The sequence below is a fragment of the Dysidea avara genome, chromosome 4 (assembly GCF_963678975.1).
Source record: "Dysidea avara chromosome 4, odDysAvar1.4, whole genome shotgun sequence".
Classification (NCBI taxonomy): Eukaryota; Metazoa; Porifera; class Demospongiae; order Dictyoceratida; family Dysideidae; genus Dysidea; species Dysidea avara.
In genome coordinates, this window is record NC_089275.1 from 48,080,820 (window position 1) to 48,106,959 (window position 26,140).

The 26,140-nt window shown below is 38.2% G+C and overlaps 3 protein-coding genes and 1 long non-coding RNA gene across 23 annotated transcripts in view; 2 read left to right on the forward strand and 2 right to left on the reverse strand.

Moving 5' to 3' along the window:
* Window positions 1-26,140, forward strand: part of LOC136252573 (ATPase inhibitor mai-1, mitochondrial-like) — a 158,738-nt gene that overhangs the window by 3,935 nt on the left and 128,663 nt on the right. For 2 of the 12 annotated variants that reach the window (XR_010699675.1, XR_010699674.1), the window contains exons 3-4: window positions 2,912-2,986; window positions 3,139-3,423. The exons of 3 other annotated variants lie outside the window; for them this stretch is intronic. The gene's annotated coding sequence lies outside the window, so the exon portion shown is untranslated. 7 more of the 12 variants (XR_010699671.1, XR_010699667.1, XR_010699669.1 and 4 more) reach the window with 7 other exon arrangements.
* On the reverse strand, window positions 3,407-10,263 carry LOC136252570 (uncharacterized). Its single transcript, XM_066045060.1, has 18 exons — window positions 10,167-10,263; window positions 10,003-10,113; window positions 9,685-9,949; window positions 9,500-9,631; window positions 9,135-9,447; window positions 6,075-6,241; window positions 5,273-5,431; window positions 5,155-5,199; window positions 4,991-5,020; window positions 4,909-4,938; window positions 4,827-4,856; window positions 4,745-4,774; window positions 4,663-4,692; window positions 4,581-4,610; window positions 4,499-4,528; window positions 4,417-4,446; window positions 3,609-3,662; window positions 3,407-3,558 (listed from the first exon to the last, which is right to left on the reverse strand). The coding sequence occupies exons 7-18, from the start codon at window positions 5,283-5,285 to the stop codon at window positions 3,425-3,427; spliced, it is 486 nt and encodes a 161-aa protein (XP_065901132.1). The 5' UTR covers window positions 5,286-5,431; window positions 6,075-6,241; window positions 9,135-9,447; window positions 9,500-9,631; window positions 9,685-9,949; window positions 10,003-10,113; window positions 10,167-10,263; the 3' UTR covers window positions 3,407-3,424.
* The window catches only part of LOC136252576 (uncharacterized), a 102,045-nt gene continuing 92,212 nt past the window's right edge, over window positions 16,308-26,140 (reverse strand). For 5 of the 9 annotated variants that reach the window (XR_010699680.1, XR_010699679.1, XR_010699678.1 and 2 more), the window contains 7 exons: window positions 17,890-18,025; window positions 17,796-17,839; window positions 17,620-17,749; window positions 17,240-17,562; window positions 17,139-17,183; window positions 16,857-17,065; window positions 16,308-16,458 (listed from right to left, as the gene is read on the reverse strand). This is a non-coding gene — a long non-coding RNA (uncharacterized lncRNA). Of the gene's footprint in view, window positions 16,459-16,856; window positions 17,066-17,138; window positions 17,184-17,239; window positions 17,563-17,619; window positions 17,750-17,795; window positions 17,840-17,889; window positions 20,144-22,846; window positions 22,866-26,140 lie in introns of those variants that run through there. The other 4 variants (XR_010699683.1, XR_010699684.1, XR_010699677.1 and 1 more) reach the window with 4 other exon arrangements.
* Window positions 20,228-26,026, forward strand: LOC136252571 (uncharacterized). The gene is made up of 6 exons (XM_066045061.1): window positions 20,228-20,333; window positions 21,157-21,316; window positions 21,637-21,705; window positions 24,912-24,962; window positions 25,749-25,867; window positions 25,919-26,026. The coding sequence occupies exons 1-5, from the start codon at window positions 20,264-20,266 to the stop codon at window positions 25,864-25,866; spliced, it is 468 nt and encodes a 155-aa protein (XP_065901133.1). The 5' UTR covers window positions 20,228-20,263; the 3' UTR covers window position 25,867; window positions 25,919-26,026.

The following is a 26,140-nucleotide window of genomic DNA, read 5'->3' on the forward strand; positions in this document are numbered from 1 at the left end:
CTCATATACTCCACCTTGTTTTCTAATATACTCCACGCCTTCACGCACAATATAACATATGCTCAAAATCCGGTTTGTCCAATCGCTATGCGTTGTTCATGTGTAGTGATTTAACGAGCGCAATTATTTTGTCACGTGAGGACGTATAGTTGCCATGGCGCTAGTATTATCGTAAGAAAACCAGCCGCTTTTGCCAAGCCTACAGCAGAAACAGCCGTGGGTGAGGTAAGTAATCTGAGTGTAATGTGAAATAGAGTCTAAAACAGTTATACGGGCACAATGTGGAGTCTATGAAATTTATAAACCCTCAGGCCCTTAGTAGTGCCCTCGCTTCGCTCGTGCACTACAGCCCGGGCCTTCGGGTTTATAAATTTCACAGACTCCACATTGTGCCCGTATAACTATTATGTAGAGCTTGCCGTGCATCTTAATGCTCTGCAGAAACTACCCTGCCATTATCTTTCCTCCGCCCTGATGTATGAGCACCCAGCTATATATGTACTCATACAAAATCTAACCTATCCAATAATTCCCAGATGCTATGAAAGCTATTTCTTCTGTAAACGTAAAACATTAGTTACTTTCATTGTTATGAATACAGAAAGCAGCAGACAGGATTTCAGATACCGATGGTCTGAAATTCTGTCTGTGTATGACATATTATACTCACACCTGTCTGTCATAGTCCTGGAATTTTCTCTAGGTTTATAGTAATTATAACTGACTGCTGCAATGAATATCTCATCTAGGGATGTATCCAGAGGAGGGGCACAAACAGGCTAAGTTGTAAGTGGTTGGGGAACACAGATTCTCTTGTTAGTTGTTGTACTCTTGCAGCAGCAAATAATCACCTCTAAGCAGTGTATCACTGTTGATTTTTACCACTTACATCTTTGCAATAAGTTGAGAAGTCCTATAACTGTTACAAAAGCTATTAATGACTTAAACACCAGCTGTACGATAATTATTTTATAGATGCATGAAGGTGCTGGGTGACAGTTTTACTGCTGGTAGACTTTTATAAAACATTTTAGTAGATTATTTTGATAACATTATGTTTGTTTTTATATAATATTTGACTGATAATTTTTTTTTAAATTGTGTACTTAAATAAAGTGCATAAGTATAGCATGTAAAATAATTGGCTCAACATGGTGTGGTGCTGTATGTAATGTGTACATATACCTACTCTATTGTATAATAAAGGTGAATGCATTTACTGCACTTAGGTCAGCGTCGAAGTGTTGAAACACAAAAGAAGTTAGAAGCAGTAGATGTATTTAATGAATTTAAGAGGCATAAGGAAGAAAGAACTTAGCTTTTACAGGAGATGAAGAATTGACTACACTACTATCATAGGGTTATATTTCCATCTCTATCACATGATATTCAAGGTACAGTACTTGTACACGTTTATGGGGTGTAACTAATCACTGGACTGGACTACTGGACTGGAACACTGGACTGGACTACTGGACTGACATACTTTTGGTTTTTACACATTCTGAGATTGGTTTTATTGAGTCTAGCTAGCCAAGGGTCTTCAAAAAACTTGCAGCCTGCTACAGGAGTAAGCAAAAACTGACTTCTCACTACTTGTTGTGTTCTACAGCATTTATACACTTCTTAGTATTGTGTTTTGGAGATTGTAATACCTAGCAGTAGCTAACCAAAAATCATTTTACTATATTTGTGCTCCCTATCTTACACTGTATCCTTGAACTAAATAGCTCAGACCCCTGGGACACAACCTATCCTTCCTAAGATAATCTATTGTAGCTAAATTTGTTCCTACATGTAATATACAAACTCATTACACAACTGTAGAGTTTTTTCTGCTATCATGATTAGTTCTTACATGTGCTGGTTGGCGTACTATAATATGTGACCAAATTTATTAGCATTGTACAAGCTTGCTACTATCTCCAATTGGTTAACTATAACTAGCATATTCCCTGTAGCATACTGATAAGTAGTATAGGTGTATGTACTGTAGAAGAACATAATAAATAGAAGTGAAATCACTAGAAGTCAGTTTTTGCTTACTCCCACTCCTCATACTCATCATTTTAGTAACAGACTGCAAGTTTTCTGAAGGCCCTTGGTTAGCAGGAATCAATAAAACCAACCTCAGAATGTGTAAAAACCCAAAATATGTCAGTCCAGTAGTCCAGTCCAATGTTCCAGTCCAGTAATCCAGTCCAGTGATTAGTTACACCCACGTTTATGAGCTAATTATTGTATTGCAAGACTGACTTTATTACTTTTGTACATGCCCTTGCCAATGGATAGGAGTCTAATTAACAGTAGTCTAGTAAAGATTATTTAAGATCATCTGTACATTATAAAAACATCTGGCAACTACCAGCTGGCTAGTGGCAGTTTAAGGTGCCCAGTGGCTGGCATACATCTTCATAGTTAGAAGTCAACTTGTGAAAAGGAGCCTGTGGCATGATATGGCTAGTGAATATTATAAAAGGTCTTCCACACACATCCAATTGTATGAACGTGGAAGACCATAACTTAGTGTTCAAGACAGATACAAACCTGAAATTTTCTCCATCCAATAACCTATGTTGGTGGTCACTACTGACCAATTTTCAAGATAATATAACTTTCTAGTCTGAAGTTATGAATTGTCAAAAGTTGGTAAATTGGATGTGTGTGGAAGACCCCTTTTCGTAAATCCGGTCGCATATCTGTAGTGATGTGAGAGTAAAAAATTTAGTCTCATAATACCATGCAGGTCCCAAAAGTATAATATTGAATTTACTGATATTAATTCAGCAAGACACTTTTGAAATGTCTATAATTATTATAAGTATTATTTGTGCTATTATAATCATATAAACATATAATACATGTGTACTACTCCATGCTATTATGTATATAATTATGTTGTTACTTGCAGTGACTGAAAGTATGCTGTGCACAGTTGAAACTAACCATGATCAATAGCACGATGATGGTGATAGTAGAACTTGAGGTTCGTACATCATATAGCACTCTATATTAATGCTTAATTTACTTAAGATATTCTATGATGTGTATATACTTAACTATACAACACGTAAAATTTTTGTTTTGTATAAATGACTGATGATGATGCACTTGTATCTATATAATTATCACACTTAGGATACTACACTCGGCTGATATCAGTGTAAGAGTATAGAAAAGATTTCTCCTGGGAAAAATTGCCATCCTAAGAATAGCAAAAGCTGGAGCTGTGGAAATGTTGAAAGAAGGAGCAATGTTATTCCACGATAGAACTGTAGAAGATCTCCGTGAGCAGGAGGAGTTAAAATATGAACAATGGGATTATGCATGCAGCAGTAGTGATAACAAGACTGACAATTAAATTATATTTTCGTTGAATCAAATCATTATAGAAGTATTAAATGAATATTGTATTTTGTCAACTTTAATTGATCAACTTAAAAACATACATACATGTTTTATGCCTCTTTAGTGTTGGTATTTTACAATATTTACAAATGTTACAGTTACTGGCTTTACATCCCTCACACAGACCACAACGACATCTTCTCTTTTTACCTGAATGATGATTGGATGATACATACAAGTGGTACACAGTTATGACATACTTCGATCTTGTGACATTGTCCAGCCTCTTGTAGTGCTCACAACATTGACAGTCACTGAGTAAAATTAACAAAAAATTATGTACCATTGAAATGATTAGCCAACAGAACTAGCCTTAACAGAAATAATCTGCAATACTACTGCATATTATCTATCCATGTTGGCTATTGTGATTTTACTTACTTGACAACTAGCTATAGAGTTTAGAGTTTTACTACAAGGAATAGCACCCTTTACCATAGCAACGAGGTGGTTGCTAAGGGTTGCTATTTTACATAGCAACAAGGTGGTTGCTAGTAGCTGCTTGTAGTTTCTTGCCAAATAATATAGAAAATCTGAGCAGTTGGACGAGCAAATTAGTATCACGAGTGCTCAAAAGGTGTGGGGGATGGTGGGGGCACGAAATAGACTTCAAATTGGAGGCAGACCATGATTGGAGTCCAGTCACAAGATTATAGGGCTGTGCTGGCTCCTTAGTGACCGATATGTAGCAAAATCAACAGAAACAATGTCTGGCCAACATTATCACCAGTAAACCACTGATTTTTGCCAAGCCAGGTCCAGAAACTGCCATTCGAGCTCTCCACACCACCCAGAAAAGACATCTGTTATAACCAGACTCAAGCAGTTTGAGTAGTACTGAGTGTCAACAGTAATACGATAGTGTAGCTATCCACTTGTGGTGTTAATTTGATTTTGCCATTCTTAGTGTCTTTGTAAATACTGACCGTTCACTGGAAGCAGTCCATCACCAGATACCACATAATATTGAAACAATTATGTAGCGTCTTTACTAGCATAAATACTTACCATTCCTTGGAGGGATTACATCACCAGACACTACATAATATTGAAGTAAATATGTAGTGTTGTTGTTAGCATGAGTACTTACCATTCCTTAGAGGCATCCCATCACCAGACACTACGTAATATTGAAGTAAATATGTAGTGTCATTATCAGCATAAATACTTACCATTCCTTGGAGGGATTACATCACCAGACACTACGTAATATTGAAGTAAATATGTAGTGTCATTATCAGCATAAATACTTACCATTCCTTGGAGGGATTACAACACCAGACACTACGTAATATTGAAGTAAATATGTAGTGTCATTATCAGCATAAATACTTACCATTCATTGTAGGGATTACAACACCAGACACTACGTAATATTGAAGTAAATATGTAGTGTCATTATCAGCATAAATACTTACCATTCCTTGGAGGGATTACATCACCAGACACTATGTAATATTGAAGTAAATATGTAGTGTCATTATCAGCATAAATACTTACCATTCATTGTAGGGATTACATCACCAGACACTACGTAATATTGAAGTAAATATGTAGTGTCGTCATCAGCATAAATACTTACCATTCCTTGGAGGGATTACATCACCAGACACTACGTAATATTGAAGTAAATATGTAGTGTCATTATCAGCATAAATACTTACCATTCATTGTAGGGATTACATCACCAGACACTACGTAATATTGAAGTAAATATGTAGTGTCGTCATCAGCATAAATACTTACTATTCTCTTGAGGTTGTTGAGAAGTAGACGGTCCATTGCCAGCCACTATATAAGAAGAATGGAAAATACACATACACAGTGCCACAGTGTACATACAAATATACATATCACATCTTACTATTTTTCATCATAAGAACATGCCCACAACATCTGAATGATCATTTAAGAAATTATTCCCTGTCCCAGGTGTCCCAAATGTTATCACATTGTCCTGTTTGCGATTGTGATTGTACGCCAGTATTGCTATGTCATATTGACCATTGTGCAGCTGAAGAGCCTACGTGTATATTGGAAATCATGCACATAAGTTATTGACCTTACAAATACTGCTCCTCATATTGAGGACAATAAAATGCTCCTTACATAAATGTTTTACAACACATCACATTCACAGGAAACATGAAATGATGCACATATATGTGTATGATTGTATTTGATGACACATATGTATGTATGAATGATCACACAATGTTTATTATAGCCACAGTAGATTAGAAATCTTAAACTTAAGAGCTACAGTGCACAGTTGCTTTATTGCTTAAAACCACACTTCTTCTGATAGCAGCCATTATAGTAATATGTTATTGTAACTTCCTTTTACATACTTTTGTAGCTGTTGGTCTCATGCCAAAATCATACAAAATGTGGTAGCTATACGTAACCACACCTACATCAATGCTAGTCACATATACAATGGTTATGTACACATGTAATTAATTGGTCGCCATTATCAAATACGTATAAAAGACTCTGTCTTACACACAATGCGCATGGAAAATAATCCTAGTAAATGTGTCATGAAACAACAATTTTAATGTCAGAGCTTGCTTAACAGTCCCAACACCTTTAAGGAGCCAATTTTGACATGACAGACAGATATGTAATAACAACTAATGTAGAAATTGGAAACACTTGCAAACCTTCAACATTAGTCCTTTCCATATTGGACCCATGTGCTTCTGTTGTAGTTTTGATGGTGACACGGGTTGCTTCTTGGAAATAAACTTCGTTTTACATTTACTACACTTGCCATGGCTGATGTAGCATTTCTGCCCACATGACGTACAAGTTTTTTGCATTCCCCTTCCTAATATTGCACACATATGATTATTTGTATACAAATACTGTATACACATATGTACATCTACATAATTTTATTGCTTGTGACTACATTTGAGGTAATCCTACTCCACTGTCAAGGTTTTACTAACTGGCCATGGGTTACTCTAATAGACTACCTGGGACAGTTTTCCTTACCCTACTGTAAATGTTAACCATGTGACATGTATGTTACCAGGAACCTACTGTAAGGTATGTACATGCTATTATGTTCTACCCAATACACAGTCCTAAACATGAAGAAGCTAACAATCTGCTTACTTCAACTGGTGGAGATGTGGTTAAAAACTACAGCTGAATTTTAATAGATGTACTACTACAAGTCAACATTTTGCTCTGGCAAGAAAAGAAATAAGATACAACTTAAAGGTAAGTCCATGGTGTGTGCATTATATGTACTGTAATTTTTCCTTATACTTACTGTATTTTACCGGTTAATAGCCACGGATACTATAACTTTAAAATGATGCAGGTACTATGCAAAGGTGGCTACTATCTGAGGGCGGCTACTATGAGCTTGTGTGGCAGTAACCTGCAGTGTTTATACGGATTTTCAAACGGCTGACCTTGTATAATCATCCTTTAATACTGTTAATCCACTTGGCTCCTCTCAGAAATGCTATTTCCAGGCTTAAAATAACTTCTTTGCTTAGTTTCTCCTTCAAACGTGTGTCATCAGCACTTAAATCAGCATATTCAGATGCAAGCCGCAGCTCTTATCCGAGGGTGGCTCTTATGACAGTAATTCAAGCGGCTACTATCCGGGGGGCAACTATTATGTGAGCCGCGGCTATTAACCGGTCAAATACAGTATTTTGTAACAATATTATGACTGATGAACCCATGCATACTGCATCAAAAGAAAGGATGGCACCAGACTGACTTGAAAGTGATGTGGCTATTATGCTTTGTTTTCAGCTATGTTCAGCCCATTACACAGTGCTACAGACGAAGAACAGGTAGGAGAAGCATCTCTGCAATCAATCTAGTCACCATGACAATATGGATGATTCAAGTGCCCCAGCTATCAATTATTAACTCGAAAGTGACAGTGACCATATGCTTTGCTTTGAGCTATGTTAAGCCCGTTTTACAACGCTAAAAGATATTTAAGAACAGTAGGAGAAATACCTCCGCAATCAATCCAGGCACCATGGAAAATATGACAATTCCCATATAGGGAAGCCATCGCGCTACCACGAATTGACACCTTTAGCTGTCAGCAAAAAGAAATGGGACACAAAGGAGGACAAAGGTGATGCCTTTGAATGCTTCATTGCACATACTGCGGTATGCTAAAAAGCACATCTCAGGACAAAGTGACATTGAACAGTGAAAAAATCAGGCCTGTAGCTTTAGCAGTTAATGAGTTATGCTTGTCTGAAGGCATCAGACCGTTAGTCAATTCCATTGAATTAAAAAAAATTAAAATTTTGTAGCAATCTGTTGGAAGCATTTAGGGTCACACTGAACTAGCTAACTGAAGGCACTTTTGGGCTTGGTTATACCTTAACAACCTTAAAGTGCAGTATATGCATGAAGTACTGACATTGAACTTTCTAGAGTTTACAAAAGTGAGCTCAGCTGAACAATATTCATCTTGTCAGTTTAATATAGCACTTCACTATTATACAACAAGTAGAAGGAAAAATTAGGAATTTTAAGCTGGATTAGGGATTAAAAAACAAAAAAAAGCAGGGAAACAAAGGAACAGCTGAAAGTTGTGAAACAAGGGAGGTTGCCTATACCTGCAGATATACTAGTGGACATCTAATCCCTAATGCTATAGACTGAAGAGTAGGGATTAGGTGTTTTTTTATTTATTTATTTTATTTATTTACTAGGCCCGGGGCAAATACAACCAAGTACAATCACCAACGGGACAACCTACCAATAAGGCAGTTCATGACCAGTACAGTACAGTGTGTGGGTGTGTGTGTGTGTGTGTGTGTGTGTGTGTGTGTGTGTGTGTGTGTGTGTGTGTGTGTGTGTGTGTGTGTGTGTGTGTGTGTGTGTGTGTGTGTGTGTTGGCACATAAATGCAATTATAATCAGATGCTTAAGCTTTATTGGGTATAATCAAGACAACAGCCACATGCACTCTAATATAATTATATACATATGTGACCGGGCCTGCGAAAACAGGGCATGTGGGCACAAACTACACCCAATCACTCTACAGGTGATATCTCAGTACTGGAAAAGTATATTTCCATTCTGTAACTTGCATCATGATGCCAATTAAATGCTTACTACAAGCTGAAAATTGCAATGTCATAGCATAATGGTCCAAAAAGGTATGAGTGATGAAAGTGTGAAAAAGTAGGCAAAAATCATGTGCCCACATGCCCTATTATCGCAGGCCCGGTCACATATATAGCAGTCCCTCAGAATTCATAAGTAATTAAGTCCAGGATATTAATTTATGTATCTGTACACAATTTGTGTCCTCCTCATGTGATACCAGTTGTTTAAATGAGGATGGATCAGGGTGATGGATTAAGACATGGCTAGAGTTACCAAGGGCAGACCACAATGATATCCAAGACAAAAGCCGAGTATTTCTACTATGTGTCACACACAACCGCTATCTGATCAGTCCGCTGAGTTACATTTTTAAGTATGAGATTAGCTAATATGTCAAAAAATGGTCAGATGGTGTCTTGGATACACTGCAAGATGAAAATCTTGAAATAAAATTCACAGGAAACGTACGACGCAAAGTCGGTACTGATAAATTGTTAGATTAATAGCGAGTTTTCGTTGTGTTCGGTAAAACCCTAAACCAGAAAGACCCACAATTGCTTATCCGAAAATATATCCGATTATAACCGAGATGAGACACAATAAATTCATACTCACCGATTATGACATTGATGATGCGGCGATTAAATGGTCTATTTCCGAACAAGCAACAGTTCCTTGGAACGATCGTAGCCATAACCGAGGACGTAACCCGTGTTGCTTCTCAGCGCGATCCGCATTTAACTAATCATTGCATATCAGCTTTAATATTTGCGTATTAAATTATACGGTTTTTATAAAAATAATTATTTTCACGCATAAAATTATTGTTCTCATCAGTTGTGTACTCTCTGCTGGCTGTAAGTCCATTCACCCTGCTACATCCGTTAGTTGAAGAAGTTCTTTCATATTGTAAAGTTGTTGGCACATTCTAAAATGATTAAAATGTAGGTAATCACTTCTAAATAAGTAACGTTACTTACATTGCAACAGAATTCTTTAAACTCGATCTAAGTTTTGCTGGCCAACCTTGAGCATCACTTCAGTTGACGGCCTCACTCCAGTTGTTAAGAGTAGTCCTGGCCCACGTCCTTACGTCTACAAGTTGGCCCATTCTAAAGTGATTGTAGACATTGGTAATCACTTCTAAATAAGTAATACTACTTACATTGTTTACAAACAATCTAAGTTTTGCTGGCCAACGTCCTCACTCCACTTGGCATCTTCACTCCAGTCGTAGAGTATTCCTAGCCCACATTCTCACATCTACAAGTTGGCACATTCTAAAGTGGTTGTAGACATTGGTAATCACTTCTAAATAAGTAACACTACTTACATTGTTTACAAACAATCTAAGTTTTGCTTGTCAATGTCCTCACTCTGGTTGAAGAGTATTCATGGCCAATATTCTCACATCTACAAGTTGGCACATTCTAAAGTGATTGAAGACATTGGTAATCACTTCTAAATAAGTAACACTACTTACATTGTTAACAATCTAAGTTTTGCTGGCCAACGTCCTCACTCCATTTGACATCCTCACTCCAGTCGTAGAGTACTACTAGCCCACATTCTCACATCTTCAAGTTGGCACATTCTAAAGTGATTGAAGACATTGTTAATCACTTCTAAATAAGTAACACTACTTACATTATTTACAAACAATCTAAGTTTTGCTGGCCAACGTCCTCACTCCAGTCGTAGAGTACTACTAGCCCACATTCTCACATCTACAAGTTGGCACATTCTAAAGTGATTGAAGACATTGGTACTCACTTCTAAATAAGTAACACCACTTACATTGTTAACAAACAATCTAAGATTTGCTTGTCAATGTCCTCACTCTGGTTGAAGAGTATTCATGGCCAATATTCTCACATCTACAAGTTGGCACATTCTAAAGTGATTGAAGACATTGGTAATCACTTCTAAATAAGTAACACTACTTACATTGTTTACAAACAATCTAAGTTTTGCTGGCCAACGTCCTCACTCCATTTGACATCCTCACTCCAGTCGTAGAGTACTATACTAGCCCACATTCTCACATCTACAAGTTGGCACATTCTAAAGTGATTGAAGACATTGGTAATCACTTCTAAATAAGTAACACTACTTACATTGTTTACAAACAATCTAAGTTTTGCTGGCCAACGTCCTCACTCCATTTGACATCCTCACTCCAGTCGTAGAGTACTATACTAGCCCACATTCTTACATCTACAAGTTGGCACATTCTAAAGTGATTGAAGACATTGGTACTCACTTCTAAATAAGTAACACTACTTACATTGTTAACAAACAATCTAAGTTTTGCTTGTCAATGTCCTCACTCTGGTTGAAGAGTATTCATGGCCAATATTCTCACATCTACAAGTTGGCACATTCTAAAGTGATTGAAGACATTGGTACTCACTTCTAAATAAGTAACACTACTTACATTATTTACAAACAATCTAAGTTTTGCTGGCCAACGTCCTCACTCCATTTGACATCCTCACTCCAGTTGTAGAGTATTACTAGCCCACATTCTCACATCTACAAGTTGGCACATTCTAAAGTGATTGAAGACATTGGTAATCACTTCTAAATAAGTAACACTACTTACATTATTTACAAACAATCTAAGTTTTGCTGGCCAACGTCCTCACTCCATTTGACATCCTCACTCCAGTTGTAGAGTACTACTAGCCCACATTCTCACATCTACAAGTTGGCACATTCTAAAGTGATTGAAGACATTGGTAATCACTTCTAAATAAAGTAACACTACATTACACTACACCAAACACACACACAAAGTAAAGCCTACTGTAGTATGCAAATCAAAACACAACTATTGCTGTCCAGTGAACCTGCCTATATACCACTAAAGCACTTGCAAGTCTTGCATTCACAGGTAAATTCTCTTGGAGCTGGACTATTAACTTGCAGGAGGAATGTCCAAGTCTGATACAGAGGTCACCGAACCCAAGTTCCACAACAACCCCAACACCGCTAAGTGAGACAAGAACAGTTACTAGCTGATGCTCTATCCACCTGGCTGTGCAGTCTCTCTCACACACACTCACAGTATACAAAAGTTAAACAGAAATAAACACGCTACACATGTACAGACAAGTACTGGCAGAGGTTGATAGCTAGCCTACAGAACACCTTATTCTGTACTGCATTTGTACGCAACATGTGCATGCTTAAGGCTTAATAAACACAAAATATAAATGTAGGTATACACACACTCACTATGCTCTGACATACAAAAGTGCCATGTATGATATATACATGATGCACAGCTCACATCTCTGAAAAAATGCAATTAGCAAAATATCAAGCACCCAGGAATGCATACACACCTTTCTATTCCTCTTCCAGTTGTTCAAGAATTCGTTCTGTCCCTCTGTGGTAACTTCGCGGTGCATATCAGCATAGAAGTCCCCCCGCGTTGTAATTAGTAACTGTACAATACTGGTATTGATAATAACACTAAGATATGAACATTTACCTCATAGGTACATCAAGTATAACGAAGATGCAGCTCCGTAGCCTAATGCCTTCCTTGCTGTATCTCCTCCTCAAAATTTTTCCTCGGTGTCTCAGGGTGCCTCGTGGCAACTCACGTGAATGACCACGTGATTTATGTCCATTCGGGCGTAGCAAGAAAAGATGAGCTCGAGATGAGTGGCTGAGGGTGGGCCGAGGTCAAGGCCACACATGGACGAGACCGTCCGAAGGAGATCGACGCTGCGTGCTATGTGATGCTAGAGTAAGTAAGTCGAGTTTATTATTAGGTCTCAGGGAGATTGTGCACCCAGCCCCCCTTCCCGGCCCCACCGGGTAATAAATAAGAAAAGAATAGATAAAATGTGAGGCATTTGACGTGGATTTGATGCAAAAGCTGAGTCTAATTCCCCAACCTTGGGGCAAAATTATAGATCTAATCCACTTGGTCTAATCTCCTACTTATAAAATATCTTGATCTTCTCGTCTAAACCCCCACACCTGGGGCTGGAATTTCGCCTCATTTGCCCGCTTGGTGGTAGGTGGGGCAACACTTTTATAAGCGCAGAGTGGGGTGGGTATTAGACTAACTGACGCCTGACATGTCGGATATTTAAACATTCAAATTCCCCGGCCTCAGTCCCCACATTGCCCGGGAGGGATGGGATAGGACATAATACTATTATTGATAGGTGCAGAGCTCTCAAGTTGGCAGTATTTCTAGGAGTGAGACTCCATATTCAGTAGAGCCTTGAACCCAATCAAACATCCGCACACAAAAAAATGTGACATTAGACAGTAGCTAGATACAATACAGAAACATTTTGGCATAGTGTGTGCATCTATCTAAACACTGCTACTTGCTCATTAAATTGGTAATGTGTCGAAGTTAATTTTTCCTTTCGTACACTTCTATGGCTGTACATTGTGCAGAAGTGACATCTGCCTTAAATGTTGCAAAATAGCGGCAATAGCACTCTGCCTTATGTTCACTACATATTCATGCCTTCAGTGACAAATTATCCCAACCAGCAATTTCAACTTTACAATGTCAACAGTTTACTGTGGTGGCCATACCGTGCTCAACTGAATGATCAAACCCACGTGATTGTTTGTTTCACCTGGCCAGGACGGTACACTATGGTAGTTATTCATCAAGTGCATTAAATTAAATTTTTAGAACTCAACATGCTGTAGTGTGAATAAGAAACGCATAAACACTGTTTGGCAAGAAAGAAAGCCATGAAACAGCTACAGCATTGTTTCCTATCGTGGCAATTGCATTACTTTGATACGTGTTACCATTTCTGTAGTCTTTCTCCATTCGTTGCTCTTGTGGGGATTAAAGATTTCAAATAGAAAAGCAGTAATTGAGCTTGGAAAACAACAGCTGCTAAAATTTTAGCAAGTTCAGCGATAATTATTTAATTGTGTGTTTATACACAATAAAAACTAACTAGTGAGGGTCACTACTAAATGTAGTGAACGTCACTACTAATGTCTGCCACAATACTCACTATTTTTGTGTAGTGACGTTCGCTACTAATTTTGTAGTGAATGTCACTACCATGTAGTGAACGTCACTACACAAAAAATAGTGATTATTGTGGCAGAAATTAGTGAAATTCACTACTAATAATTACAGTGTACAAACCAGGTGACTAAGCGAGTAAGACTGTGCAGTGTGAGCAGCAGCCACACTAAGTCGAACTGAACAGTGCTATCTTGCTAATGTAAATGCAGTGTTAACTGTCACTTCTCATTGTAGTAAACACACAAAGGTCCCAAACATGGCTAGAGCGAGGCATTCATGATGACTTTATTTTGGAAAGGAGATAAATAAAATTGTGCAGTAGGAAAGAGGAGTAGTAGATAAAATATTCCCAGAAATGAGTGCTCCTTATGAACCCATCCACTGCATCATAGAAATGGACTTGTGTGCCTGAATGTGTGCATGTATGTGTGGGTACTAGCATCTTTATGTTACTCTGTCCCCAGAGCAACATCACCTTGCAGCAGTTTTCTACACGTTGATAAATTTTGTCAATTTCACTAATCTGCTCCAGACCTCCTTAGCATCCCAGCAATGTAAAATCTTTACATGCACTAGTGCACATGTTATGTTGACCTTTAAAAGTCTATAAGCACAGACACTGCATGACTTGTACACAATTTTCTGTTTTATAAGCCATGTGTTGTAATTCTTTAGGTAAGAAATTGATACTCTCAAGGAGAATGTTGAATTCTGTGGAAAAGCTAGTAGCCTATATAGTTCACAATCACTTACAGTCAAGTTGTGACCTTTCTACATATATAATTCCTGTAGCGTTTCAAGTAGCGTCATAAAATTCTTTACGTTGCTGAGGTTTGTAAAGAAATCACAGAAAATAATGTCAAGTTTGACATGTATTATTATGAATATGGAATACGACAATCATGAATACAGCATTGTTCTATATAATTATAGCTGGGTGCATGCATCTTAAGTCCTATATAAGTATAAGACAAGGCCAGTTGTAAATACAATATTCTAGCATACATTATCGTATGTGGTGAAATAATGAGCTATGATGATCTATGTACCATACAAACCAGGACAATACAGTAGTATGTGATAGCCACCCAGAGATGGGATGATGGATACCAATAGTTGGAGGTTATTGTTCGCTTTCACCACTACTCATGACAGTGCCACTACATGCAATTCTGCTGTGTTTGCAATTGGTGAATTGAAATACAGATGCCAGTTTATAAGTTACAACAGTTTGTGACAATATCTGACGTATAAAATATCCTGCACTGCTGTATTGTCACGTGAACAGGACATGCTACTGTTTTGTACAAATATCAACGCTTTCAAGCATGAGTGCATTCAACTGCATAAGAATATCCAATCCAGGACAGATTAATAAATTAGACAAATGCAGACCAACTTGCATATTATGCAGGTTGCCAGCAAACATGTGGTATAGGTTTAACATGATTGTTGATAGATGCACAGCTACAAACATGTTGACTGCTAGCTGAACTCTACACACGTACTGGTTACTAAGACTACAACTACAAACATGTTGGCTGCTAGCCGATTTTTACACACATACTGGTTACTAAGACTACAACTACAAACATGCATGTTGGCTAATAGCAGAATGTTAACTCTACTCACATACCAGCTGGTTGCTAAGACTACAGCTACAAACATGTTGCTGCTAGCGGAACTCTACTCACATACCAGCTGATTGCTAAGACTACAGCTACAAACATGTTGGCTGCTAGCTGATCTCTGTGCACATACTGGTTACTAAGACTACAGCTACAAACATGTTGCTGCTAGCGGAACTCTACTCACATACCAGCTGGTTGCTAAGACTACAGCTACAAATACATTGGCTGCTAGCTGACCTCTACACACATACTGGTTGCTAAGACTACAGCTACAAACATGTTGCAGCTAGTGGAACTCTATTCACATACCAGCTGGTTGCTAAGACTACAGCTACAAACATGTTGGCTGCTAGCTGACTTCTACACACATACTGGTTGCTAAGACTGCAGCCACAAATACATTGGCTGCTAGCTGACCTTTACACACGTACTGGTTGCTAAGACTACAGCTAAAGCATGTTGGCTTCTAGCTGAACTCAACAAACATAATATCAAATCATATATTAACTATTCTTTCACCCAATGCAAGTTACATGTTCTTTGTATACTACTATCCAGTGAGAAAGGCTCAATTAGCTGTCTTACTACCCTTCCTCAGCTCTTTAATTTCAGTTCAATATCATGGCTACACTTTGTATTACAACTTTACAGTGACCAGCACTGAAGGTCTGACAGCAACATGTGTTGCAGCCTTAGGATTATCTAACACATACGGACCAAACAAACTTCAGAACTACATGGCTTGGGGCAAATAATGTGATACAGAAAAGGGTCAAAGATAGAAAAAAATCCCTCCAATCCCAGGATTCAAGCTGCAGGTCACCCAATGTCTAGCAAGTAGGGGCCACTTCATCCTACTTTATAAGGGAGCCTTTCATAATTCCTTTGCCTTCGCTATGGTTGGCAGCCCTCCTCCTTGTCTTCTAGCTACCTGTGTGTGTGTGTGTGTGTGTGTGTGTGTGTGTGTGTGTGAAGACCATGACTATTGAGCTTGCATGCCTTCAGCTGTTCTTTCGGTGGCTTTAAACTTCCTTCAATAAGAAATGAATTGTGGGATGCTGCCTTTTTGTCAGAAGTCTGCTACAATGTTTACATGAACCAATTTATCTGAAGAACACTTCTTACAGATCTGCTAAAATATGGCAACATCCATATTTAAATTCTTGACACACTGCTCTGTAATTACAGTTCCACACAGCTCCCAATTATATGCTGATATTGTAATTATAAAAAATGTGCAGGCATGTCACTTGTCTGTCATGATCAGTTCCAATCAGAGCTACAGAAAGGAGGAAAATGTATACAATCACTGGGATACCTAAATTAGCAATACACTTTATTTAGTAATTTCACACACGCACACAAAGCACTGCACTACAGCAGCCATACGAAACACAGCTATTGCTGCCCAGCAAATGGGATGCCTGCATACCACTCAGGAACTTGAGTCTAGTGCAAACAAATCCTCCTGGGACAGGACTAGTAACCTACAGTAGGAGTAAAGTTTCTTGCTCAAGGAAACAACACCATACTGGCCTAGCTGGGAATTGATCCTGGAACCTTTTGTTTACTGGGCTGATGCCCTAACCACCTGGTTATGCTGCCACCTCTCTCTCTCTCTCTCTCTCACACACACACACACACACACACACACACACACACAACACACAAACTCACTTGGTTGATAGTCAATAGACTGGATCCATTTGTATGTTGACTGAACTGTACTAGTAGCTCTACCTGTAGCAGAGGACTGGTGACACCTACCTCTGGTCAGCGTCACTACTCACAATATAGGCCTTAACCTATTGTGGGGAGAACACAATCTGTATACCAGTACTACTTCTGGCTGGGACATCGGCTGTAAAGATTGATCACACTTATCCCTGTGAGAATACAATACAATAGTGGACTACTATAGTATAGTATATAGTAAACTAATAAAACTAATATACTGACTTGGAGTTGGTTGAGTGGTGCAGTGTTGGTCACCATTTTGTCCTCCTGTTGTAAAATTCATATACCTGTTGTGTGACTTCATGTGATGTCACATGACTTACCTATTGAGGGAAGGCGTGGCAGCCAACAGAGAAATGATGATGGTATAAGCATGACATAAGGTAGATCAGTTGGGGTTGTCAGTCCATGAAAGAATAACTAAACAAAAACATGCTACAATGGATAGGGACCACAACTGATACAGTACTGTGCTGGCTGTTGATATGTGGCGGAGTTACATATGTTTGGCCAATAACCACTGCTGATTCTCGTCAATCCAGTGTACACAGTTAGGACCATTGTAACTGGTTATCTCACCTCATCCTTCTCCAAGTTAACCGATACCAGCCCAGTATGCTGATTCAACTCTGGAAGTTGGAATGCTCTGTAATACAATACAGGTTGGTACTAGGATGATTGTTATGATGAGCTGAGAACTCACCATTGGGTGGGGAGTATTCTTCATAATCTCAACTTGTAGTTGTATACCACTAACTGGTAGACCGACTAGTGATGCTCCAAATGTCATCTCCACTATAGCAGTGGTGTGTACCGCAGTTTTCCTCATGGTACTGTAACAGTACTAACTAGCCAATCAAGGATGATCAGCTGGTTTACCTGTATTTGGTCTTCAGTTCAACTCACTAAGTGATGGTAATAACCTGTTATTGGATGATGACATTATAGAAGATCACATGATGAAATAATATACTTGTCAACAGAAAACATGCTCCAGAGATGAGGCTTGTTAAGATGAGCTGGACTACCCCGACCGAGTAATCCAGTCACTGTCATTGTAGGGTATACAGCATTGAATGTGATGGAGCAGATCGTCTCCCTCGCTCCATCTGTAACAATAGCTATATATGGTAACAATAGCAAATAGCTCTATAGTACACCACTAACAACAGTTGGCAGGTTACTGGTCTTACTAGCCAGGTTATTGGACTTTCTAGGCATGCACGTTACTGGACTTTCTAGGCAGGTTTAGTTGATAGATGACAGTTAAATGATGTCCCCTCACACAAGGCCTCATCTTCACTCTGATTATCTTCCTCCGCCGGCCAGTATACTGTCCTTGTTAACACTTAGCTCTACTCTTATTAAAGCTATCATGTGATCTACTACTTGTAATATAAATGACCAGCAGGTGTGTCCATGTTACTAGACTACATTCAAGATGTAGGATGTGCTGTGGAGACAGAATGGCAATTCACAAGAGGTGACATTGTGTATGATAAGATCACTGGTAGCAGAGCAACCGACCACTACCGTACTCAACTCCATACTGTAACACACACACACACACACTACAAAATGTGCAATTGTAAGTAGGTAATTCACCATGTTTGCAGTCGGCAGTAACTGCTGGTACTCATAAATACTTAAATTATTGTACATATACTGTAACAGCATTTGAAGCATTAACACACACTACATGCACAGTACTAGTCACGCAGACCTCTCAACTTGGAATCAATTTCAACTTTGAGATCAGAGGTCATAAAGGGGCTGGAGTGTAGGTAACCCTTTTCAGAAGATGTTTTACCAATATATATATATACTACATGGTATACCATAAGCACACTATAGTATGCAAAGTATATGCCAGCCTGGGGGGATCTGGGATCATGCCCTCCCCCCAGAAAAACTTTGAAAATTAGATCCTCTGAGATTGAATCTGAGAGTGATTTCAACAGTTTTCTTACATTATCTGTAGTGTGACAGTGACAAAAATTCCTTTACCTTGAGAAAACACTTAAACTTTGTACTTGACCTTGAAAAATCTTAAAACCTTGAGTCTCAAGGTGAGATCTTGAGAGTTGAGAGATCTCGAGAGATCTGCTAGTGGCGTAGGAAGCATGAGTCCATGGCACGCGTAAAGATTTCTAACCTGAGCCACAATGACTACTTAGGTAATCTCACTGCAGTGAGACACGGCGTTATCTAAAACTGGAACGTAATCAGAAACATAGAGGAGGAGCGAAAGTCACACATACCACAATCGAACATTAATGGGCAGCAAGTAGTGAAGGAATGATCATGAGGTTCCCTGGCGGGCGGTCACCCATCAACACTTCGTTGCACGTTGTCGAACAGTTATGGCAGAAAGTTTTTACTCGGGGTTAAGGCTGAACCAGAATCGGCCATTGGTCCCTCCTGTTCGAACCCCAAGTACTCGTCGCAGTATTCTGAGTGCGGTTTCTCCTTGTCCTAATTCGAACTTCAATCTGACTGGAAGCAATGGTGCTCCTGAAATTGACCAAGAAGAGTTGCTCAGGGCCTACAACGAATTGCAAAGACAGAACAACGGGCTTCTAGTAATGACTGCTAGGATGAGCAAGGAAGTCCAATTTTTGAGGAAAGAAACCCAAGATGTTAAGGATGAGGTTAAGGAGGTGGCGAGGGAGATAAGTAAACACAAGCAATCTGAAGTTGAGAAACACTCAAGAAGCAAAAAGGTGCCAAAAGATTTGACGGTAAGTATTTTTTACCATGTGTATGATGATATCCTTAATCTATTTCAGAGGAAAGTTCGTCTGTTGCACAGTGAGCAAGACCCCTTACATAAGTTCAAGGGAGAGGAGAAGTAAAAATTTATTGTCTGTAAATAGACACCTGTATGATCTGATCATACGTCATCCGCATGTGTAGGTTTACAAGTGACCATAACCGCAGGGTAGCAACAACCTTGTCTACTCAGCTTACAGAGCACATAAGGGGTGAAAGTGAGAATGCTGAGAAGCCAAAGTTTAGTGAATTCGAAATCAATCGTATGTTAATTGCTCTTTAGTGATATAAGATGTACCTCTCATTTCTCATTGCTAGGTGCTATCCGTAGACATCATGAAACAAAAAGAAAGTGCTATTTAGATTCATCGCCAGCATGACAGGAGCAGGTTACAAAAAATAAGAATAAAGCAAAGAAGAAGCAGATGAGATCAAGGGTACAAATGTTAATCCTATCGTCCACATATTCATATATATATATATATATATATATATGTTAGCTCTATTGTCGATGATTTAAAGCAGTACAGACGGAAGAAGAGCGCATTGCTTGGCTGCAGCTCTGTGATGATTATATGACAGAGGAGAGTGATGACGAAGTGGAGGGAGTTGTAAGACGTCATCAGCTGTCTTGGGCATCTGATGGTAAGTTTGATTACAGCTACTAAGGGACCCACAACTCGGTTGTAAATACAGCTGTTTCTACAGCTTATTGACACAACCTAAGGCTATTGCATGATCACGGCCATGCATTTATACCTTATTTACGCTTCAACAATACTCTTCTGGATAGTCTTGATCCAATATCAAAAGCAACTTTAATTTCTTGTGCCATAATATGCAGGTCCCTCATCTTGATCATAGCAAGCATTAAAAGGAATGTGCATCATCTCTTGGTCCAATTTTCTTATACCCATGCACACACTCATCAGCTCAATGTTGACAATTATACTAAGTCGTAGTGGAAACATGTTTCATTACTTTAGAAATGTTAACTTGATTTTATCACTTGGATCAACAGATTTTTTTTTTATCTATCAAGGAATCAGCACCTCAGCATGAAAAAGTAATCTTTTTGACTTCTTAATTTACGAGCTTCTTCAGTAGCAATGCTTAGTTTCCCTCTTCGGGATCATGTGGTACTGGGTATTAATGGTTACATGGTGTTATTGGCAAAATAACAGCTAAGACAAGCGCATGGCTAACAACAGCCATCCTTAAAGTGCAATGGGTGTTTGTCACTTGGATCACATGAGTTATATAAATTATAAGATTATTTGGAGGTGGGACACAGGCCCAGTGGGCTCCAGTGTAGTTACGTCACTGTTGTAATGCACGTGTGGTGAAACTCTCCCATATTTCTACTACATATTCTCATTTTGTGATCTAAACAAAACTAGCAGCGTTAAATTATAGACATTTTAATCATTCCCTCCAACATGCTCTTGTACATAATTTATTTACTCAGAACTTCAAGAGTTGAAGGCAACGTTAGATCAACGTATACTTGAAGCTGACACCATTTCTGGGAGGTTTAGATGCAAATCCAAAGTTGACAGCACTTTGTCTGCCCTGCCACCTCCTTTGCAGCCAGTGCAGTGGGCAGTTGTGCAGCAAGATGAAGGCCGGTATGCAATAATATGCACAATATTGTGATTATAAGAAAAGCTATTTTGACACTCATGCATGCACTCTGATTTATGGTCATGGTATACCAAGAGTTAATAACAGGAAAGGAGAACTAGAGCCTTTACAATAATTTTATTTGATTTAAGGAGATTCTCTGTAATTTATAGTGTACTTTGTAGCTGAAGAGTGTGTATTGCTTCAGTCATCAATTTTCTTTGTTCTGTCAGTGGGTAAATCATGGCACTGGTGGTGCCTTTGAACTGCCCATGCAGTGTGGTGCATATATATGTGTGTGTATTGTTTGTATTGTTTTGTGTAGGAGGGAGTATGATGACCATTATCTTGAACATGATGAAATGGATACTACAGATATCATAAATTCATCTGGGTACGCACAATTTTCAATATGAGTGTCATATGTATATGTGCATGTGTATTGTGTTGTATATACAGTGTATGTCAAGCAATTAGCCAACAGAATTGCTTCCTTTGGCCCCGAAGTTTTTAATAAAAAGTGTTCTGTTAAATGCAAATGCCACTTAGTGGTTCTCACTACACATGTTTGTTCAAAGTCATGGATCTCGTAAACAAAATATTCTATTCGTAAATAGATTTAATTACGTTACTCTGCACCATTTGTGTGAGCTTTTTTTTTACCATGCTCAAGCATGAAAAGAGATAAGTTGATAGATTTCCCATTATTCTGGAGTGGATTTTTCTCTTAACTCTAAAAACGAATAGAAGAAATAAACAAAGGTTATGATATTGTAGGTCTGTTTGTAGGAAATAGTTTGATGTTTACCATGGAGTAGGAGTTTCTCACAAGGAGTACCAAAAGCTAAAGTGTTATGTGTCAAAATACATTTAGTCGAAGTGTTATGTCAAGGTACCTTGATAATGCATAATAATTTGGTAGGCTATTGTATAAACAAATATAAGAAAAAATTAGGAATTGTTGGTATGAGTAGTGACTACAATAAAAAGCACAGAAACAAGCCGCTGCGATGAAACGCAAGTCAATAGCTGAATGTACTATATGCATTTTAATCCCTACTTCAGCCATGCACAACAAACAGCTAAAGTAGAGATTAAAATGCATACACCCAGCTGCTGAGTTACGTTTCATCACAGCAGCTTGTTTCTGTGCTTTTGTTGTAGTCCATACTCATGCCGAAAATTCCTAATTTTTCTTATGCTTGTTTGTATACTTTTTTGTAAACATTACATGTGATAGCTATCTGCTGTTATTTTACAAAGGATATAGCTAGCTACTAAAGCTACTGCTGGGACATAGGAAAAGTAGCTATAGCTATATAACCTATGGGTTCAACAAAGGAAAAAATAATTTTAGTATAAATCTCAGGTTCAGACCACTGAAAGATTATATAAAAGACACCTTTAACACATGATTCAGTAGCAGGGCCAGTGTAATAATGCTATATTAGCTGTATGCTGACTATACAGAATCAGACTTGTATTCTATCATTTAATGCACACATCATTTAGTCTGTTGAACATTAATCACTTACATATGTATACTTCTTGACAATACAGATAGGTCCTGTATCCGTGCTGCATAATAGAACATCGAAATCATAAGTGTGTTTTGGTGCGATATAATATGCACATGCAGTTGAACATGTGTATTCTAATATGTTGAGGCACAATGAAACATGGAATCCCTACTGATGCATAAGTAGTGGCCACAATAAAGAAGGATCAAAGGAAAATCACTAAGACAATAGCATGTACGTTGTAGGATATTTAAAATACCTAAGGTTAGTTCTCTGTGAAAATCGAAGTGTTTTCATGAAAGAAGTAAGGCTGTAGTTGTTGCCAGTTTTCTGCTATACCTGCTGAATGCATCAGGCAGGTAGGTAGGCAGTAGAAAATTCGCTAAAATAAAGTATTTTTAAAATTTTTTAGTTACTCATTAAAAACACTTCCGGTAATTCTGAAGACACGTTTGGGCCTGTTTATACTTTATACCTGACCAATACTGTCAAGTAGCCATGAAGGATTTTTGAAGATGGTGTTTGGTTGATTTATTTTTTTGGACCATGCCCACACTCTTGTCGTCCCTACTATACAGTACTATCGTAAAATATGATACAGTACAACAGTGTGGAATGGAAACACAAGTCCAATAACAATATGGATACCATGGTGATCCATGTTGCTTTGTAATAGTTGCTAAGGTAATTAAATAGTTGTTAAGATAAGTGTTATTTTGGGCCATAGCAGTTGCATGTACAAGGGGTGTGGTCGCATCAATAGTTAGTTTTTTTAAAATTATTATTCCTGTTGCTTAGTAACAATTGCGCTTGTTCTTATTACTGTTTTGCAGTAGCCATTATGAAGGCTTTAGACATACATGCATAGGCCACGAGTGTTTAATTTGGTGAAATAGGAAATGCTGACAAATAAGTATTCTCAAATTGTAAATTGAAAGAGTGCTCAGTTTTGTACCACACTATTTAATTAACACATTAAACCTTTGGCCCTGAACGCCACTATAGTTGCTTTTGTTTTTAAAGACAAAATAATATTTTATTAAAATACACGTTTTGACATACCAGACTCTGTCTTTTGTTACTCCTTGTCAGAACCACCTATTCCATCATGGTGAACATTAAACTATTTCCCATAAACGGACCTACAATGATATATAACATTACTAACTTTTGCTTGTTTTTTGTCAAATATTAAAAAGTAGAAGAAAAAAATTCAGTCTGGAATGGCAGAAATTCAGTAAATCTCTTTCAGCTCTCCCATCGCACTCGAGTATCATAGTGCTTCCAATCAAAGACCAGGATAATGGGCGTTTACCACAGAGTAATGTGGTAAAATCCGTTTGTGCATAGGATATTCCATTTACGAGATTATTTTGCAAAATTCAAACATGGCATACTAATTCTAATAGTAGTATTTCCTAATAAGGAAAGTTACGTACGTTGCCAAATGTGCAAAAATTATGCAAAAACTAGTGTGAATGCTATTTTACTGAAAGTGAACCGACCTCTTTTAGAGTTTGTAGAGGAAACTTGGTATGTAACGACAGCAAGTGCCATTACCACTTTGTTTGCCTCCTTGACAGCTAACACATTTAGCATGCTCTGAAACTCACCTCTGAGAGCGACAACTCCACAGAAGCTTGTCAGGGTGTTATGGTCTGTTAGCGACCGAGTTTCGTATCGCTTGTATTCCTTCATTTGCTTCAGCTATGTCACACATCACCAGGATGATGTATTCTGGCATCCGGCTTGCAAGTATCCTTATAAGGAAATTAATGAACGTACTATTATTAGTATTTGGACACCATGTTTGAATTTCACTGTTCATAGAGTTACGTGCTCCTTGTCCATAGTGTTCAATAAGCTCCTGACAAGATCCATGCGTTTGAATGCATGCGTGTAGTAAGGGCCACTATAGTGGCGTTCACATTTAACGGAACACTTTTTTAACTTCGAGGCTAAAGGAGTAATTACTTTCCTTTTAATGTTTACATTAACGACAGCTGCCAACCACCCTATTTTGTATATATGTACAGGTGTATGTACAGTAAATTATGATTTTCTCAACTTTTGTTTGTAGACACATGATTGAATTTCCTGACGACACAGAATTACGAATCACTCCTACCAGGTACTTACATACATACATACAGTGTATACACACATCAGCATATGTGACTGGCTTTGCAATAACCGGGCTTATTGCATGCCCATGGCAGGAAGTTTGATTGTTTGCCATAAACATAAAGCTATATGAATACACCATCAAATTTCACAGCTGTGATTAAGTGGTCTGCTTCTGCTGGCTGCTTTTCCAAGGCCAGTGGCAATCTGTACAGATGTTCTGGGTTCCTAATGGAGCTCTGGCCATGGCCGTCTGTGGCTGTACAGTTCTGCGGTGTTGGTTACACTGTATATTGACCTGTATTGTTCCTTGCCTTTCATTTTAGCTAGTTACGAGTCAAATGTGGCCCATAACTTGGTCTACAACTGTACCCAATGTCTTAATATGTGAGATGTGACTGGCTCTGCGAAAATCATTTTTATCACCTTATACAAGTATTGAGAAATGACAGTTTAAATTATCCAGAGTGTGGTAGCTTGAAGTTACGTGAACAAAATTTTCACACGTTTTACACCAATTACCTTTAAAACCATCCATCTACTGAACAAGTAGCCGAGAACCTAATTTCACATTTTAGATAGATTTTTCTTTACTGAGGTTGACCCTGGCACAGCAGTATCAGGTATATCAACAATGGGTGGTCGCAGGGCGGGGGGGTTGGAAATTTGCAAATAAAAAAAATGGCAGAAAGGCAAAGGGGTGAAATATATTCTTACGGTAGGTGAAAGTTTATACATACTTTCCTCATGTGAGTGTGTGAAGAAAAATTCAGTATCATTTTTGTCTATACAGGTCAGGTAGAAGTAGTAACAACAGCTCAGGCAGCTCAAGCAGAAGTAACCCAGCTAGGTCCAACCCAGGCATTCCAGGTAGGAGGCTAGTGGATTTGATCACTAGTACTCCCCAATAAGGTTAGAAAAATCACTGTGTTATATTACTGAATATTTTTGTGATGTCCATAGGAATACAATCTATATAATCACTCATGATTGTGCTACAGAATAAATGACTGAACATTATGCGAAATATCATTAAATTATTGAAGTACGTTTAATTCAATTTATTACAAGTAATATTTTAAATTGATAGGGCAAGCAACAAATACATTATCAGTTAAACTATCAAAATCTATACTAAGTTCTGCACTAGCACATCTATATGCAATTCGTTGAAAAGGCATAAAA